General features: G+C 41.2%; 1 protein-coding gene across 5 annotated transcripts in view; it reads right to left on the bottom strand.

The window, feature by feature from the left end:
* Positions 1 to 898: 898 nt before the first annotated feature.
* The window catches only part of LOC131436971 (fat-like cadherin-related tumor suppressor homolog), a 537375-nt gene continuing 517654 nt past the window's right edge, over positions 899 to 20619 (bottom strand). For 4 of the 5 annotated variants that reach the window (XM_058605986.1, XM_058605988.1, XM_058605989.1 and 1 more), the window contains 6 exons: positions 13497 to 13950; positions 7887 to 13430; positions 7632 to 7817; positions 7517 to 7537; positions 3102 to 3350; positions 899 to 3027 (listed from right to left, as the gene is read on the bottom strand). In XM_058605986.1, the coding sequence (XP_058461969.1) occupies positions 2759 to 3027; positions 3102 to 3350; positions 7517 to 7537; positions 7632 to 7817; positions 7887 to 13430; positions 13497 to 13950 (6723 nt within the window). In that variant the 3' untranslated portion in view covers positions 899 to 2758. The remainder of the gene's footprint in view (positions 3028 to 3101; positions 3351 to 7516; positions 7538 to 7631; positions 7818 to 7886; positions 13431 to 13496; positions 13951 to 20619) is intronic. The other variant, XM_058605987.1, reaches the window with a different exon arrangement.

The raw sequence follows: 20619 nt of genomic DNA, 5'->3' as shown, positions 1-20619 counted from the left end.
ATAGAAACTGTGGAAAATGACGCAGATATTAAACGAGAATGACCAACATTCCGACAGGATATGGCAGATAATCCGGAGCACACGCTCTCGGTGTGTGGGTTGGCTATGCACCAGAATATAACAAAACTGATTTTACAGGACGATAGTTCACAACTCTCCGAACTGTCTGCATCTGGCATCTTCATGTGACATTTGTAACTTTCAGGTTTCATGGCCTATTACGATACATCATATCTCCATGATTATGTTGTTAACCAGCAAAAATCCAAGAAAAGACGATCGATCCATATTCAACCGCTACTATGTGTAGCAAAGAGAATGAAAGTGTGCATAATCGTATGCAGCGTGAAAAAGCCTAATCGAAGCGAAGTGCAGTTTTCTAGTGTCGTCCCCCTCGCCCTAAACACATAAGGAACAGATGTCATCTATTCTGACAGAAAGAAAGAAGAAGAAGAAGAAGAAGAAGAAAAAAATTTGCATTTAGGAAAATTTAATGCCCGCAGTTTCGATCTTCTATACCATAACGTAACGTATGTAAAAGTTTTGAGGCAATGTTACCGCAGAGACGGACTCCAACCCGTAGCTAACTTCTAGCTGTTTTCCCAATTAAGTTACCCTGCATATGAAAACATATGAGAAGAAAGTCCAATTGACTAGAAGAACCAAGCATGCTTCACTGTACTTGGCCGCCACAGCATTCACTCACAGTCCTATATCTAAAGAAACAAATTCAACATAAATTGAATGCACTAGTAGTAAGTAAGTTTTAGTAAAGTAAATTTTGCGTTCAACTTAGTTGCTGCTCAAGATGAACTGTAGGGGTGGCAATAGGAGTTCAATTCGAACTGCTAATGCACTGATGAGTCGAAGGCGTGAACGTGAGGAAAATGAAAGAAATTACTTTTGCAGAAGTTTATTTTTATTCATTTTTTTTCCATCGAATTTTAAATAATATGCCAAGTATTTTAACAAATACACAAAAAGGTTCTAATTACTACAATGATCAGTAAATGCAATTTTCATCGACTATTCACTGTTCCAGCGATGGCTGCATTCGCCTATCGGCACAACTTCATCTTAAAATTCTTGAAAATATACGTTCAAGGAGAGTGAAAAATCAATTATTTATCCTGTATAACCACACTTTACGCTATCGTTTGACAACGTAAATTAGATTTCTTTATTTTGTTTTCATTTCTTGATTTTGATATTTTGTGTCCCTAAATGCAGTTATTTCTCTCTGTTACTGGATTATACTCTCTGATTTATGGAGTAAACATACATTTCCCACTAAATGATAAACTACGCTTCGTACCAAAAATTGTAGTTGCTGGAAAACCGAGGAAAGCCACTGCGTTTCACCTCGTACGGAAACAGAGTCTCTTGATAGCAGCCGTTTAAAATTGCTAAGGATACTTAATGGCAGTTACAACATAAATATGTAGGTATGGTGAAATTTACTTAGCACTAACTTATGCTACTTTACAAGTGTAAAATAAAAAAAGACCAAGTAGTATTGTTGTTTGTATGTTCGTTTTTTTATGTTGTTTTCTTTAGTGTTTAAGTAGAGCACCATAGAATTAACAGAGCTTTGTCAGTGTGTTTAATAGTTTAGAACAACAGCAAAATCAAACGGTAAATTCGAATGTTAAAAGCATAACGAAGGAAACGAGAACGGTGCTAATTATCAGTTAGTCGGAATGAGAACAGAACATTTGTATATTTAAAAAATACTGGTAAGTGTATGTAGTTTCGTTTTGCCAATGATCAAACACGCTTTACACTCTCGTGTTTTCTGGTATGATTTACGGTAAACGTGCAAGTGGTGGAAAACTTAGTTTCTCGTTTCTTCGGTAAATACAACTGAAATCTGTCTCTTAATGTGTTGATATCTTGTTTTTTTCTTTATTTAGTATAAAATAGTCCTATGATTTTTTCTCTTTTATTTTCATTTGTATCAGTCATTGATTGTATTCTCATTCGCACAGTGCCATGGCGCCATAAAAAATCTTACACACTATAGACTTTTCAAATGCCAAAGAATACACTAGATCTAATTTTTTTTTCTTCTCTTTTAAACTTTATTGTTTTACAATGTTCTGCGAAGTAGTTTGCTCTTTCCGCTGTGGTTTACGCTCACTTCGGTTAACCCATTCTTACACTTAGCTTTCAGTGTTTGCTATTTTCGTCCATATGCAATTGCATTTTGATAGGATGATGGGAGTGTGTTGTGATTTGTAATCTCAAAATTGTTCGTCTTTCATGTGGTTGCATTTTTTTGTTTTTACACTTCTTGATTCTGTCCTACCTGTCTAGGTTTTACAAGTCGCTTGTGTAAATTTATTATTCTACTTATCCTACACGGTCGATTCGTTCGATTTCGCTTTGAAATTATTATACTTTGATGTATAGTTATGGACAAAAACGAAACTAATATAAATAACACTGAAGGAGGATTTCGTTACGATGTGCTGTCGATACTCGTAGTGATTTTTCCGGCATCACTCCACCGATTTTTTTTTTGATTTTCAAGTTACACGGGCAAACCTATCGATGGCAAAAATATATATACTAACTAGTAGACGCTTGCTAGCGGAAAATAGAGTAAAAATTTTCCTACACAATCAAGTAGCTATTACAAAAGGCTCACAGTAAAATAAATAAAATACGTTACCCTAGAAAACAGTATCAAAAATAAACTAATGTTAGAGTTAGTCTTGGCGTTTAGCACTAATCGGTTGCTGCCGTCGAGCTGCTGTCAAACCTCCGTCTGCTGTACGATGTTGGCCCACTTGACCTTATTCTGTCGGGATCGAGTTTGGCCTCCACCGGATGACAGCGAGGAGTTTGAGTGATGCTGCTGCTGCTGTTGTTGTTGTTGTTGTTGATGGTGCTGATGATGCGGCTGCAGCGGTTCTTGTTCAAACTCGGAATCATCGATTTCGCAGAGGTGTGTAGAGAGATCGCTATTCGAATGATTGGAGCTATTCAAGTTTCGTGGGTGGCTAAGCAGGGAACTTCCCTCACCTGGCGGCGACAGATACAATCAACGTGTGAGTGCTCAATTTGTTCTGGTCTATCAAGAGACAATTTTCACTTACCTCCACTGTGTAGAACTAAATCAATATCACTGGGTGCGCGTCGGTTCCGGCGTTTTTGCGGGAAACCGTACGCCTGGATGTCTTCGTCGTCAGACTCGACCAGTTGATGAGGACCCACCTCTAAACCATTGAGAGGTTTGCGATTGCCGATGATGGCACTGCCGGTCAATGGTGCACTTTCACCTTCCGTTTCGCTCTGAATGTTGTACTTGGGTAAGTAGCTATTCGGGTGTCGTAGATAACTATCAGCTGAAATTAAATAAAGTTTTTTTTATTATCTAATACGGCTTCGCAATAGTTTGACAAGCTTATGTAGTTTTCGTTTGAGAAAACTGAAACTGACCCAGGCTAGTTTCATCAAACAAACATTTTTCAAGAAACTGTGTTGGGTCCGCATTTAGCAATGGGAGTTTGAGCAAACCTGATATAAAACCAGGTTCGAAAGTGACTCGATTTTAATTTCAACAACGGTGAAACGCCCCACGTTTTTTTTTGTGGAAATACGTGACTTCTATGGTTTGCCCCGTTGCAACGATTGATGCTTTGGAAACTAAAAAAAAAACATATTTTGACATCAGTTTTCGCGAAAAAAAAAACATATTTTGACATCAGTTTTCGATATATTGTAGAAAAATTACATTTTTATGCATTTCACTGATTATATTGAAGAAAATCCTAGTTTCTGTGAAACGCTCGCACTCTGGACTTGACATTCTTCATAAAATTCTGCACAGTTACTTTTGTGACTTTCCTGGTGGCAGCTGTCCAGTTTTTTTTGAACTCCTGCATGTTTTGTACCTTTTTTTTCCGAAAGTGCCACTTGACAACTGCCCAATACCTTTCAATTGGCCGAAGATCCGGGCAGTTCGGTGGGTTGATGTCCTTTTCCACGAATTGTACATTATTTTTTGACAACCACTGTAGAACGGCATTCTCTTCTTCAAACATTCTTCCTCGTACACCTTGGCGTTAATTGTGCCCTTCGTGAAGAAAATCGACGACCGCAAACCACAGGTACAAATTGCTTGCCAGACCAACACCTTCTGCCCAAACTTTTCCATCGCCACATCGTGGTGTCAGCGTCGTCCAGGTCCTGGTACACCGATACCAGGGATTTTTTCGGCAGCTTCTGTTTCTTGTACGTTTTCAGGGAGTTCCGAACTTTGATCCGTTGAATCATCCCGATGCTGGTGTTGAACTGCTTGGCCAAATCCCGCGTCGACGCCGATAGGTTTTTCCTGATGTACTCAACCACTTTTAAGTCCCGGCCGGGCTGGCTGGGACCCGTTTTCCTACCGGATCGGGGCAAATCCTTCATGGAAAGGGTCTTACCGAACTTCTCGATAATGTTTTTGACACTGGTGTGGTGCATTTTCACCCGTTTTGCAATTTCGTTGTACGTGACACCACTTTCTGAGCACCAAGTGTGCAGAATTTTCTTTCGCGTTTCCGGATCAATTCGACTCATCATTGAACCGATAAAACGGTACCGAAACAAATCGATTGCACAAACAAACATGTCACCGCAAAACACGCTGCAAAAAATTAAGTCATTTCAGAGTAATAACTGTTTGAATGTTGCTAACTACTTATCGATACACTCCTTAGTTTCTTTTACTGATTCGGTTTCAGTCTGATCTAGGTTTATGTTATGTTTTATCTGTTTCGGTGACGCTTCCTGATTATTTGTATGCAGTGGTGTTAGTAAAGTACCTTGGGCTCCTTCATCTGTAATTATAGGCTGCTGTGTTGGTGATAATGGAGACCGTGATATTTCTCTATCACGTTTCGTCGGTGCATTTCCGAGAGAACTAATACAATGCGAGTCTTTTATGCTAGTATTTTGCGGTGTTTGTGTTGATGGGTACTTTAACAACTGGGATCATCCATCGGTAGTTGTATCCAAATGCGAATTAACAGTGCTGATAGTAGTAGTTAATCGTTCAGGTATCTGTAGATGCGCAGGAGTAGTGTTTGTCCGTTTCATTGTTTTGGTGTGTTCCAGTCGTACCGGCCTCATTCGATACAACTTTGGCGAAGCTTTTGGTTAGCCTCGGTGGTTTTGAGTCCGGTGCTTGTAATTGTCGCTTCTTTATGGCTTCACGTAAAGAAATCCTCTCAGTCACGCGAATTTTCTGGATTTCACATTCATCTTCATATACTGGGCATGTTTTAGAAAAGGCATAATGGTTTCCTCTGCAGTTGACACAGACATTGCTTCCATAGCTCGTTTTATCGTGATACAGGTTTGCGCAGCTCGCACAAACACGTTGTCCTCTGCAGTGATCTTTAGAATGGCCGAATTTCAGACAATTCATACATCTTAATGGGAGCGGAATGTACTGCCGGATTCCACATGGATGGAATCCGATCTCAATTGACGTTGGTAGATATCCGAGGTTGAACGTTAGGATTACGGTAGAAATTGGTTCGAGATCTCCATTTTGATTACGGCGGTTGATTTGTCTGATCTCAATTACATGTGCATTCTTCAGCTCCTCTAATATTTCTTAATCTTATATAAATTTTAGATCATCGCCTTTCGTAGTATTCAGATAGGAATGTTCCTCAATTTTGATTCCAATGCTTCCTCCCAAATTTGTTTGTTTCATTAATTTCTCAGCTTGTTGCAAATCTACTGATTTCAGTAGAAACTTCCAGTCCTTAATTCGACTTGTGGCAACGTTCTTAGTGATGGTGTCTATAGCCTTCTTAATAAAAAATTACGACACTTTTTCCATTGTTTTACCTTCATATGTCCCTTCTAATCTGCTTTCTTTTGCAAACGTATTTTCATGTAGCGTATTTCTTGTAGCTCCACGTTTTTTCGATTTTGAGGTTACCTTCTTATTGTTTCCGGGATCATTATCCGTCAAAGTACAAAAACGAAATCCGAGAACGGTCGTGGCGACCCTCCGCCGCTAGAGTCAGAGTCCATTGCTTCTTCTCCCTTCACGTCTGAATACAATAGTACGAACCAACGATGTAGATTTGATTTATAGCTCGACTTGAACTAAAGAGCTTCAATAGAGATTTTTCTCGTTTGAAAGCTAAAGCCGAACTGTTGGCATCCATACATCGCGTGAGTGACTATTCAGCGAACGAATGGACGAAAATCTATTTTGTCACCCATTCACTAGGCAAGCTACATGATTCGTTCGCAGGCAGCCAGTGACAAAAGTGACTAAAGGATGACATCATTATGGCATGCTGTGATTGGCTCGTGAAACAGGTCAATTCAAACTAATTTTTCAATAGTACGCTACTGAAATACTGAAACGACGTTGCCATTCATGTTTAAGTTTAATGTTTTCGTATCGATTGGTTGTTAAATTATCTTAATCTCGAAACAAATGATTGAGTTATTATCGTTCAAAATTATGTATCATGTACTACAAACGTTGGGTGCATTATGGAAGTTCAAGAGTTAATTAGCTCTACTGACTCCAACTTGCGCATGTTTTCAATAATTTAACCCAGTGAAATTTGTCGGCCGGATTTGGCCCGATTGTCCAATCGATTGATCACGCTCCTCTACCATTCTATTATGGAAAAACAAACTTCCTTAAGAATCTAAGCAAATTCAGTAAATTTTATCAATGTACTTGAAAATCAGTAGAATTCTGAAAAATCCGTATATCTGGTAACCCTGCAGGCAGTGATGCCACTTTTTCCTGAGGTCAAATCCGTAGATTTGACTCGTACATGCTTCTTTGAGACGAGCTTGCCGTGAACTTATATGGGGAAAACTCATTAAATGTATCTAAAAAAATGTTTAGAATGAAAATTAGCACGTATCAAATACAAGTAAATCAATAAATTTAAAAAAAACTACGTAAAATCATCAGCTGCCGGTAGATGTTTGATAGTTTTTATAATTTTACATACAAAAAAATCTGGATAAATGATGCGACAATATTCAAGCATTTTCCGTACATATCTTGGAAAAAATGCATTTTTTTAAATAATGAAAAATCCGTAGATTTTTAAAGGTCGCTAGGTCCGTAGATCCGTAGAAAAGATAAAAATCCGTAGATCTACGGATAAATCCGTAGGGTTGGCATCGCTGCCTGCAGGCGTCGATAGTAGAGCCATACTTTTAGCTAGAGTGACTATAATCAGAGTGGCGACAGCTGTTCGTTTGGAATGACAGCTCCCAGTTCCAAACGAGCAAACGACCTGTCAATTCAATGTAAAGCTAATGGAATGTTTTGAATTGTTGCCAAAATTACGGATGAGATGTCGTCACTCTGGTTATAGGCACTCTACTTTTAGCAGTCGAAAAATGTACTTCGTAAGCAGGAAGGTAATTTCACTGCAAATTTCATTCACACTTATTAGCTTAGAATGCTGCTCATTTTCACTTTTATTCCATCGTTTCAATATTCGCCTGATTTGTCTGATTGGATACTTACGTGTATTAACTTTTAAAGGCACTGAATGGGCAGCAAAAAAAAACGGTATACAAAAATTGATTATTAAATCAATAAATTTTCCCCGTTGCATTAAAACTGTTCAAGCTCATCTCACCTGTATTGAATCTGTAATCCTCGCTACCGCTATCGAGGGGATTCAGACATGGAATGGAAGTGTTTTGCTCGAAGCCCAGCGATAGCGGTTGCTCGCTCTGGTCGCACTCGGAATCATCCACAAACTCCGACTCGTTGTCCTCGTTGAGTGTTTCGATGTCTCGCGCCGGATCAACTGGTCCCAGAACTGCAAATGGAAATATTGTTTATTAATGCTTGGCGGTTCCCAAACAGAAAACCACTGTGGTTTACTCACTAGGAGGTAGAAGATTATTCTTCGGGTGGGACTCGTTACTTTCGTTACTATGAAAACTCGATGAATCGGGCACTTCGCTGCCGGGCACCTCGGTGATGTTCGGCAACGGGTGATGTCCCCTTCCGACCCAGTCTGAACAGTCCCAGTGATAGGCGCCATGTGATAGACCGGGTGAATCGTCGAAACCGTGCTGCTGTGACTGCTGCAGGTGCGTTGGCGAGTGAGCCATGTTCATTAGTCGACCGGGTAAAATACCCGTCTGCTGCTGTTTCAATGAAGCCGATCGGTGGGAGTCCAACGACGATATCGGACTTATTCGCTTCAGATCGTTGTTAATCTTACTGTCGGTGAACGTTTGCATCTGCATCTGATCAGCCCACTTCTGTTTCAGTAACGAATCACTGTCTCCCGACGAATTGCCACTGTTGATGTTGACCAGCTGTTGGTTGGGTCTGACGGATGCTTTCCGATATTCTGGCGGTACGTTTTCCAGTTCATCACCAGCAGAACCGTAACTCCTCAGTGTATCCAGATTGTTGTACTGCAGCATAGTGTTGCATGTATACGCGTGATCGTTGTTACTGCTTGGTGTATACGACACTGGTCTCTGCTGCATGTCACGCTGAATAATCTCCAGATTACTCATTTTGGACGAACGCTTATACTGAGGATTATCAGAAACTGAGTTCAATACCATTGCCTTCGGATCGTTGTTAATCTTTTCGTGCCGATGCCGTCGCCTTTTTTTCTTGCATGCACACCTTACTCCATAAATGACGATAACCAGTATTACGACTACTGCCAAACTACCCAGTCCAATGATCCATTGCTGGGGAGTCACCGTATTTAATCCAGGAATTCTTAGCGGGAATGTGTACAAGGGATCACCACAACTAGCACCGGTCATTTCCGGTGGACAAATGCACCGGAAGCTGCCAGCTTCGTTGATGCACGTGGCACCATTTCCACAAGGTTGCTTCTCACATTCGTCGATGTCGATCTCACAGGTGGTTCCGGTGTAACCTCTGCACATACACAGAGGGCCATCATCACCTTCCTCGCAAACGCCTCCGTTTCGGCATGGATTCGGAGTACAAAACCGTCCATAGTCACACCGAATCCCAGACATCCTAGCAGGACAATCGCACGTGTAATTCCCGGAGCTCACCTTGTTACATTTCCCACCGTACAAACAAGGGGATGAAGCACAAGGATCCATGTCTTCTTTGCAGAACGGTCCGGAGAATCTCGAGTGACAAAGACATTCGAAATTTCCGGCACCAATATCAGTGCAAGTACCACCATTCCAGCAGGGCTGAGTGCCACACACTCCCAGCGGAACCAGTATCGACGATGCATCGCAACTGAACTCGACATTGGCGAATCGTCGCAAACTAGCTACCGAACTGGCTCCGTTCATATGCAATGGGACCGGAATCTTGGAAAGTTTAATGTCGTCCATGCATCCCATATATCCACGTTGAATGTCCTCAAATCCGAGCACCGTGGGGTGCTGTTTAACTTCTGCTCCGAAAAAGATATCGTCCGATTGTAGATTCAATACTCCATTAACGCCCGGTGCATTTCCACTTGCCACATGTTTGCTGTCCACAATCACCCGGGCACTGTTACCTTCTCTTTCCAGCCGTACTTCGTGCCACAGTCCATCCGATACAAAAATACTGGTCACACTAACCATTCCTTCTCCCGAACCCAAATCAAAGCGATATTGAATAACTCCGTTCACTATTTCCAAAATGTTGTAGTCAACTTTCCCGGCCGAATACATGATATTCCCGGTCGGTTGCACCGTTCGAATGCGCAAACTTAACATCAGCTGATCTTCTAAATTCTTCTTGGCAATTTCTTTCTCGATGCGATAATGCGCGTAACTTTTGCCACTGAACGATACCGGATTTCTCGGGGTGTAGCAAGTCTCATCGTTGCATTTGCTGATGTCCCGGTCACACTTCGGACCGGCAAAACCTTCCGGACAGATACAGTGGTACCCTTGGTCCGATGAATCCGGCACGCAGTTTTTGTAGCTCGGACAAGGCGACTTGGAACACTCGTTTACTGCGTGTTGACATTTGTCACCACCGTAACCCTCCTTGCAGCCACACTCCATACGGTGAATGTGTCGGGCCGAAACGAAACTCGTCACATCCGTCGAGATTGGATTGACGATCTTAGGATCCAGGACCAATTTGTCTTCGCATTCTCCGTGAATGCAGTAGTTCGGCAGACACTTTGACTTTACGACTTCGTCGATTTGCAGTTTGGTGGCATCTTCGATCTCTTCCAGGTTGTCGTCGATTGCCTTACGAATTTCGTATGCCGAATAGTAACCGGACTGTCCTTTGCGCACTGTGAATAACACATCCAAATCGTGGATGGTTCCACGACGCTCGCGAATCAGTCCCGGATTGGTTGTGATGTTCTGCAGACCAGATTCACGCTTCAATCGATGCTGAATTAAATTCAACTCGTCATTTGATTTCTGTACGGAGATTATCACCACGTCTTTGATCTTACATCCCATTGAGTTTCGTACGGAACGAATGAATCCTTTGCGATGACTCAGAATGAATGATTCCGGGCTCACTTTCGTAAACCGTATAACTATGGAATTAGCTAGCATTTCGTCCGTCACTAGTTCGACGGCCACTTTCACAATTGTGTACGAAGAAAATTTACCATCTGACACGGTGACATTCACTCGGTAATCACCCACATCCAGACGAGGAAATGCGTGCAGGACACCATCACTGCGTGATATATTGAAGAGGTTTGCCGGTGAATACAGCACTCCAGCGGTTGGAGCAAGCCCAAACGTTAGCGTGTCGTATTGATCCTGATCGGTGGCAAACACTTTTCCTATCACACCCCCCGGATACTCGTCCAGAAATGAGTTGATGGAAATGTCTAATGGGGTAATAACCGGGGGATACTGGGATTCTTCTATCACCTTAACCGATACCCAGGTGTCGGAGTAGAGCGGCGGAGTACCGTTGTCGAACACGCGGATCTGAAGCTGGTAGGAATCTTTGATCTTACTATTGAAGCGCGACGCCGTTCGAAGAATTCCATCTTGTTCGATTCGGAACGCTCCCCCGTCGTTACCGGATCGGAAGTCGAATGTGTAAGGAGCGGCATTTGGTGCTGCATCGGCATCTGTGACTTCAAACTTCAACAGTGTGAAACCAATCTGTTTATCCTCTTGCACCACTGCGGTGTAATTCTGTATCGTGAATATTGGAGGATTGTCGTTGGCATCGGAAATTTCGATGTTTACCAGCACATATGCGGTTAAGGTAGGGAAACCATTATCTCTCGCTTGAACGTCCAGCACGTAGTTGGAAATCGATTCTCGGTCCAATGTTCCGGCCACCGAGATGTAACCGGTATCTTCTTCAATAGCAAACTGACCCATTCGATCTCCTCGTTCAATTTTATAGCTGACTCGTCCATTTTCCTCGGAATCCATATCGTTCGCTCGGACCTGCAGTATTTTGTCACCTTTTTGTGCGTCTTCGCGAATCCTTGCCGTGTACGAGTTCTGTGTAAACTGCGGCGGATTATCATTGCTGTCGGTAACGGATATATTAACTGTTGCCAGATTACTCAACGGAGGCGTTCCCCCGTCAACAGCTTGTATCGTCAGGAAGTAATCCTTCGCCCGTTCGTAGTCCAGTGTGTCGGCTAGCGAAAGGATACCAGTTTTATTGTGCATGGCGAATTTGCGATGTTCGTTACCGCCAATGATTGAGTAGTAGATTTCGGCATTGATTCCAGTATCTTTGGAAGTCGCAAGTACCTTCAAAATTTCCGAACCGATTGAATTGATTTCCGGAACTGAAGCAAAATAGTGTTTGGAAGTGAATTCTGGTGGATTGTCGTTGATATCCTGAACGTTTACTATCAGGAAGGCAGAGTTTGAGAGCGATGGTTTTCCTTGATCAGTGGCACGAACTGTCAGGTTGTAAATGGCTTTCACTTCACGGTCGAGCGGCTTCGCTAGCGTTACAATTCCACTGTCCGGTGCGATTCGGAAGTGGTCGCGGTCGGAATCGATAAAGGAGTACTTAATTTTCCGGTTAATACCGATATCAGCATCCGTTGCATGGATCTTTGTAACCAAAGTCCCCACTTCAGCATCTTCTGGCAAGGTGACACTGTACGGATTCATCGAGAAATCCGGTGGGTTATCGTTCAAGTCGGTGATTACGATTTCGATTTGGGAAGAACATTCCCAACCAGGATGATCGCGATCTTGCACATGCGCCGTCAGATGGAATTTGGATTGCGTTTCGCGGTCTAGTTGCCGTGCAGTTTTCAGCTGACCGGAGTCTTTGTCAAGGTTGAAATCTTCAGCTCCGTTGCCGGTAAGATAGAACCGTAGTCGACTGTTGGCGGGTTCATCGATGTCGTTGGCCTGAATTTGTAACACAAAAGTGCCCGGATGAATACCTTCGCTCAGTTGCTCGCGATATCGATACTTCAAGCAGTACGGAGGATTGTCGTTCGCGTCCTGAACCGTAATTGATATGTTGGTCGTTGAAGTGAACTTTCCATCGGTGACGATGACTCCCAGATCGTACTGAGAAATGCTTTCACGGTCTAAGGCTTTTACGACAAAAACTTCTCCACTGTTTTTTATTTGGAACTGCGACAGGGGATCACCCGATATTATGTAGTATTCAATTGGAGTTTTCAAATCCACATCGGCATCGGTCGTGGCGATTTGCAGAACAACAGTTCCCGGAAGTGCATCTTCACTGACGCTAGCTTTGTAGTGGCTTTCTTTAAACGTTGGGGGACAATCATTATAATCCTTCAGACGAATGATCACAGTTGTACGTGTGGAATGTTTCGGTTGGCCATTATCTGTTGCGATTACTTGGAATTTGTAATCCTCACGTTTCTCCTTGTCCAGCGCCACGAGAGTCGTGATCCAACCGGTGTACGCGTCAATGTCAAAAATGTTCACGATATCACCGACGTCACCGGAAAGTGAATAATGGATACCACCTTTAGAGCCACTGTCCGCATCACGAGCAGTCAGTTTCATAATCGAACTTCCTTTCTCGATGTTTTCTGCCAGAACAAACGAATACGGATTGCTTTCGAACATAGGCGTATTATCGTTCTCGTCCTGTACGTGAAGAACTACTTCGGTGACAGCGGTCAACGGTGGACTGGAATCAGTTTCCGCCAGAATCGCTATCAGATGAACATCTTTCGTTTCTCGGTCCAATGTTTTGGCCAGCCGCAACTCCCCTGCATTGTTGATAGAAAACTGAGGTTCCTCTAGTTCGTCGGAAAGAATGCGATATTTGGCCGTAACATTTCCAGATAGTTTCAGACGCGTAATAACCGTGCCCGGAAGTGAACTTTCGGACAAAAACAGGAGCTTTTCTTTCTTCTCGAACACTGGAGGATTATCGGCAGAGCTCATGATGTAGATGTCGATCGGTACGTCAGTGTTCTGCGACGGAGCTCCACCATCGTTGGCACGAATGAAGAATTGGAAAAGTTGGTTCTCTGAAAGAAAAATAAATAAAATTTTATGTTATTGTAAACACGCCAAACTATGCTATTCATATTTACCCCATTGGATTGCACTTTTCTTCAAATATATTCCACCGGTATTCTCATCGATACCGAACAAATCTTTGATACCACTGTTCTGCGAGTCAAATATTGAATACTTGATCACGGCATTCTGGTTGTCGTCGATGTCAATTGCTTTCACTCGGAAGAATGTAGTATTTACGGTTAGATTGCCCTGGATGAGTGCCTTGTATTCCCGGTAGAGAAATTCCGGTGCATTGTCATTCTCATCGCCAATCTTGACTCGAACCGTCGTGAATCCCGCTCGACCGCCGGCGTCCACGGCCATGACCGGTATTTCGTACAGCTTTTTCTCCTCGCGATCTAGCTTTTTCTTGGTAACGATCTCACCTTTCTCCTTGTCGATCGAGAAGTACTCCTGAATCTCGTCGGAGATGATGCTGTACGTGACTCGCCCATATTCGCCAAAATCTTTGTCCTCTGCTTTGACCTGAGAGTGCGGAGTAATCGATCATATTAGAAATGAATACAAGTACCGAAATTTGCAGAGAAATAGGGATTCTTTTTCCATAGGTGCTGCTCGGGATGGTTTTTGATAAAGATTACTATTTTATTGGCATTATGGTCACATGGTCATGGTCACGTTACTAAATGGATTTATATGAAATGAAAAAATGGAAACGTTTCATACCATCTAGCCTGCGCAGTGAACTTTCAATATCAGTAATTTAACTGCAAAAGACCTTTGATATTTTCTTCCAGTGAAATAATTGTGTTTAGTACCGTGTGTACTTGTGCAGGCGAACAATTTTTTACTCTCTTTTGTCCTGTCTTATTATGATAGTTTGGGTGTTCAAAATAAGTGTGTCGTGAATTCGATCAATCATTACAATTCAGGAAGTAAAGAAATGAAACCTTGCAAAATTCACACAATATATCAACTTATGAGAAGGATTATAGATATTCGGAAGTGTGGAGAATCGTGTTCGTTTTATACGTATTCACGCCCTCCAGTTATGTCTGACATTACCCACCCACTTTTTTACGCGGAACACATCTTTGTTTTCTATATAAGAGTGCAAATTAGAAACTCAAGAACGCTAACGTACAGACAAGTGGTCAGGTTTTCAACACTTATGGCTCAGTCAATTTTATTATGATTTGCTTTTTTCTTTTTGCGATATTCACCTAACCAGAGACCATTTTTGAAGAAAAAGAAAATGAAAATAGAATGATAGTACTCAAGGGAGAGCAAGGATGTGAATATATAGAACGGAAAGGTGAGACTCGCATGGATGTCGTGGTGCGACCCGAGAGAATTTTCAGAGCGAAACTACGCGATTGGAGTCCGATCTAGAGCGACCCCAGGTTGCTAAAACAAACATCTCAAAAGTTCAGCTTTCGGAATGACTGAACGAAAACATATATTGGAGAAGCCAAATGAATGAAAAACTAACAGAGAAGGTGATTTATTGGAAAAAGATACGCTCAGAGACAGGACTCGAACCTGCGTTCTTATGCATTCCGTGCATACGCGCTATCATTTCGCCACTCTGAATCTTGTTTTAGTCACTCTAAAACGCCAGTCAGATATAGTAGAACCATCGAAGAACGTTCACTGGCAACTCTTCAACGATTGAATCAGTGCCATCAAAGAGAGACGGAAATCATCGCAACAACAAAAACCCGGCATGGCTCATTTAACATAGAATCGACACCAGTGCGAGAGCGAATTTCTCTCGATGACATTTCTGAGAATCAAAGGTTAGCACGCTGCTGTAGAGATCCTCTCGCTTATTCTCGTTTCGCGATCCGATTCTATACAGGCAGTTGACAATTGCGATAGAATCATTTTACTATTGCCGCTTATTCTAACTATGTGCATATAACCTTTGTATAAGTTGTGTCTAAGAAAATGTATGTGAATGCTCCACACAAGGGGTTTGAAATATTGCAACCTTGTATGAGAATCATCAAGTTGAATCATCGATTCGATTTTCTGCGATAATTGTCAACTTGCGATTCTCTCTTGGGAAATTCCACACAGCAACGATCATTATCAGACTGTGCAGTTCGGGTTTACATCTCATCCAAGTCAGTCGATAAAACAAAACCGCTTACGTTGGGGACAGAAGAAACCAAGTACAGTGTTGTGTAGTGAACAATAGACCTCGAAAATGAGTGAACCAAACGAACAAAAGCTACCGCCGGTACGAAAGAATACAATTATTGTTGACTTCAGGCAGTGCAAAATTCGACCTTCGATACGAGAACTTGAAGGATTGCTTAAGGAGCAAATGCATCTTGACATTAAACGTGTGCATTTACTTCAATGCAATAAGACCAATAATGCTGTTTATATCCAGTTCTATAAAGAGTTGGATGCAATTCAATTCGCTAAAGACAATAATAATGTGCACTATGTGGAGCATGGAATTATCAAGTACAACCTTCCAGTTTATATGGAAGATAGTGCTATAGAAGTGCGTGTGCATGATCTTCCCTCAAGCGTCATCGATCCTTATATTCGCCATACCATGTCCCAATACGGAGAGATTCTCTCTATCGAAAAATAAAAGTGGAAGAATTTTTTCCCCGGTATTCTAAATGACGTACGTTTGTTACGAATGCGCTTGAGGAGGCCTATACCTTCTTATGTGACATTCGGTCAGGATACAAGAATACCGTGCAAATCACTTGTTACCTATGACAATCAGATGGCCACATGTCAATATTGCCAAAAAGCTGTTCACTACGGTAAGCCATGTGATAAACCGGACAAGGAGACAACTATACCAAAGGACAACAGTGCTTCCTTCACACCAACCCCAAGCAACCTAAGTGCACCTGTGACAGTCACCAACAACAGGGAAGTATCCCCTTCAACGAAACCATCCAACGTAACCCCTATAGAACAAAGTACACCAGCTGAAGTTAACAGCTTACCATCCAACCAACCAGCAACTGCAAACAATGTACAACAAGGCGCATCTATAGCAACTAACAACGAAATCAACAACAATACCACGGCAATGGATGACGAGACGAACCACGAACAAACTGCCCCTCAATCCTCGCAGGAGGAAAATGGAAGCGTCTCTCCCCTTAGAAAGAGGGTGACAACAAGATCCAATACAAAAAAAAATTATCTAAAAACTCAGCCAAATCGGCTACGTAAAGCTTGTACGCAAATAGGCCTGAATAAAATATCTTTTAAATAATAAATTATTAGACTGCAAATTTTTTTTAAGGGCGTGAAATACTCTGAGTATGAAGTGGAGCGAAGAAATGTAGCAAAATTCTCTCACGGTTCATGCAATGAGAGACTCAAGTTCTTGTAGCATCTTCTACCGGATTGAAAATGTTGTATACAATATAGATAGCAACATGGCAGCTTCTGTCAAATTTTCGGCAATCACCAACACTGCATCGAACATGGTCTACATCCTGGCCGTCACCCGACCGATACCTTACATCCAAACATCTTTTCTATCCATCAAACACTAGTCTTCTCGCTTTATACCTATTTTTCCGATCAAGCATTGAGTAGGAGAGTGTATTTATAATCGCTTGTCACCTTCTTTAGTGGTGCCAGTCGCTGGCTGGAAATCGTCGGCCCTATGAAGGTTGTATTGACTGTCTGTCCCAGAGATGCCATTTATACAGATATATCTGTATTATACAGATTTTTACATGCTCATACAGATTTCATACAGAGTACAGATTTTATACAGATTTCCTCAATTTAATACAGATTTGTACAGATTTCACAAAAAAATTTAAACTTTTCTGTCTGAGCTATCTTTTAGTGTTTGATTCCAGTGACGAGATAAAAGTCTATCAATCAACGGTCAAATCACAAATTAGTATGGAAATCTGTTGCGAAACCCATTTATATTACAATTCGAAACCAATATTCAACTGATATTCAAGGAAGTTATGGCATCATGAAACTTTACTGTCAAACTGAGAGTTGTATGACCCGATTTGACGTTGCATATTGGGCGTTGAAATTTCATGTAAAATTATGAAGTCAACAATTTCAAACTAGATAAATATATGGAATTACAATTCAATTGTTGTGGAGAAAAAAATAAAAAAAACTATGAAATTTCGTCGTTGAATATTTTTTTTTTGTTTCAATTATAAGAGGTTTTAAGGTTTAATTATAAGAGGTTTTAGGTTTAGGGCCAGAAAAGACCCCTATGTGCGGGGTTGGGGATCGAACCCAGGTGGGCTGCGTGTAAGGCATCGACTAACCGATTATGCTATACCCGTCCTCTTGAATATTATTGTGTGCCCGGAAATGACCAATTGAATCTACCATTCTACAACCACAATCTATTGGAATAACATCTTTTGGCATAATTTTGTTGTGAGAATTTCATTTTATTAGGAAATACAGATTAATACAGATTTTTTATAGAAAGCAATACAGATTTTCTATGAAAATATCTGGCATCTTTGGTCTGCCCTTTCCTACCAGAAGCAGATTGTTACGGAAAATCAAACCGCAATTGTTTTTAACGATATAGTAATTTTAGTTGGTTTGACTTAAGGATCGCAAAAGTTGTTTGGGCGACTCAAGGTTAGCCCTCGGGCTGCTCTGATAAATAAACGAAAACGGTATTTGATAAGCTTGGGAATCGGAATAGCTCTTGAATGCTCAAGATTAGTTTCCAATTTCATTGCAGCAACACGTTTTCTCAGGACAATATTTTCTCAGAATTAGATGAAACAAAATGTTTATAATATTATTCATTCCTGAATGTTAAAACAACTCCACTTTTCTTCTATAAATATTTTACTCTTGTTTTGATATTCCAATGACAGAATTTGCGATATTCTAATCACAGAATTTTCGGGCCAAGAAATGCAGCTATGGGAGACATTTTGTCGAAGGTTTTTCAAGAGAAACCTCAATGAGCAGTCTTTGTAATACGGCCAGACGAATGAGGAATCGTAACGTAGGAAATGAGAGTGAGGAATACTCGAACCGATGGATACTTGATTTTTCGGGGAAAGTATGTCCAGAGCATTTTTTCAACCTTCGCTTTTTTTGAGTCTTCTAGAAATAATGGTTCCATTGATAGCCCCTTTTCAATGATGGAACACACTCATGTCTTGTAACAATAACGCTCCTGGGTTGGACAGCATTAAATTCAACTTGGTGAAGAATCTGCCTGACCTCACAAAAAGACGTTTGTTGGAATTGTTTAACAAGTTTCTTGAGCAAAATATTGTTCCATCTGACTGGAGGCAAGTGAAAGTTATCGCCATTCAAAAGCCGGGGAAACCAGCTTCCAATCACAACTCATACAGACCCATTGCAATGTTGTCCTGCATCAGAAAATTGTTCAAAAAATTATTCTTCGACGTCTCGACACTTGGACAAGATGAACGGTTTGTTGTTAGATACTCAGTTTGGCTTCCGTAGAAATAAAGGGACGAATGATTGCCTTGCATTACTTTCGTCTGACATCCAAATTGCCTTCGCTCAAAAACAACAAATGGCATCTGTATTTTTAGACATGAAAGGAGCATTTGATTCAGTTTCCATTGATGTTCTTTCAAACAAGCTCAATCAACATGGACTTCCAGCGATTATAAATAATTATTTGAACAACCTTTTGTCAGAGAAATGCATTATTTTGCAGATGGCGATTTGGCAACATTCAGAAGACAATTGGCAGATGATGGCATGGTTTCAGTTATTGGACCCAAAGCTATTGATCTGCAAAACCATTGCAAGATACCTTAGATAACTTGTCCATTTGGGGTGTTCATCTGGGTATCGAATTCTCTGCGGATAAAATAGAGCTGGTTGTCTTTTCAAGAAAGCATGATCCCGCGCAGCTTCAGCTTCATATGATGGGAGGAATGATTCAACAGGTTTTTATTTTCAAATACCTCGGGGTGTGGTTTGATTCTAAACGCACGTGGGGAGGACACATTAGATATCTGATAACAAAATGTCAACAAAGAGTAAATTTTCTTCGAACAATAACATGCTCATCCGGAAGATCTAATAAAATTTTATCAGACAACGATACTTTCAGTGATGGAATATGGATAAGTTTGCTTTCGTTCCGCTGCAAACTCTCATATTATCAAACTTGAGCGAATTCAGTATCGTTGTTTTGCGAATTGCTTTAGGCTGCATGCACTCGACACAAACAATGAGTATTGGAGATCTGGCGGGAATTCTTCCATTGAAAGATCGTTTTTTGGAGCTTTCATTGCGACTGCCAATAAGATGTGAGGTACTGAATCCCCTGGTTATTAGTAACTTCGAAAAACTAGTCGAGCTTCAATCTTAAACAAGATTTATGAGAGTATATTTTAAGCATATGTCACAGAAAATCAACCCTTCCAGATATATTCCTATCCGTGACAGCCTCCTAAATGTCCCTGACTCAACTTTATTTTTCGACACATCCATGCAGCGCGAAGTGCGTGGAATCCCGGAACACCTACGCTCGATGGAAATCCCAAAAATATTTACAAGTAAGTTCAGGCATGTTGACTCTGAGAAAATATTTTACATGGACGAATCACGAGTTGAAGAGGCTACTGGGTTTGGTATATTCAACAATAATGTTTCGGCTTCATTTAGGCTTCAAAAACCTGCATCTGTTTATATAGCAGAGTTAACAGCAGTTCATTATAGTTTGAGTGTAATCGTCACATTATCTCCAAACTATAATTTTCTCTTCACAGATAGTCTGAGTGCAATTGAAGCCATTCGCTCTGACGCTGCTGGCAAAATAAAACAGTGCCTGAACGACATATTGAATAATAATTATCAAATCACAATAGTTTGGGTCCCGGCTCATTGCTCCATTCCAGGCAATGAAAGAGCCGATAGTTTTACCAAACGTGGTGCTATTGAAGGTGAAATTTATGAGCGACCGATTGCTTTCAACGAATTCTATAGTGCGAATCGCCAAAGAACACTTGCCAGCTGGCAACCTTCTTGGGATAGAGATGATCTGAGACGGTGGATGCACTCAATTATTCCTAAAATATTGATAAAGGCATGATTCAAGGGACTGGATGTGAGTAGGGATTTCATTCGTGTGATGTAAAGACTCATGTCCAATCACTACACGTTAGACGCACATCTCCTTCGAATTGGGCTCTCCGAGAGTAATCATTG

Source organism: Malaya genurostris, chromosome 3 (assembly GCF_030247185.1).
Source record: "Malaya genurostris strain Urasoe2022 chromosome 3, Malgen_1.1, whole genome shotgun sequence".
Classification (NCBI taxonomy): domain Eukaryota; kingdom Metazoa; phylum Arthropoda; class Insecta; order Diptera; family Culicidae; genus Malaya; species Malaya genurostris.
This window is presented reverse-complemented; position numbering and strand designations above follow the sequence as displayed.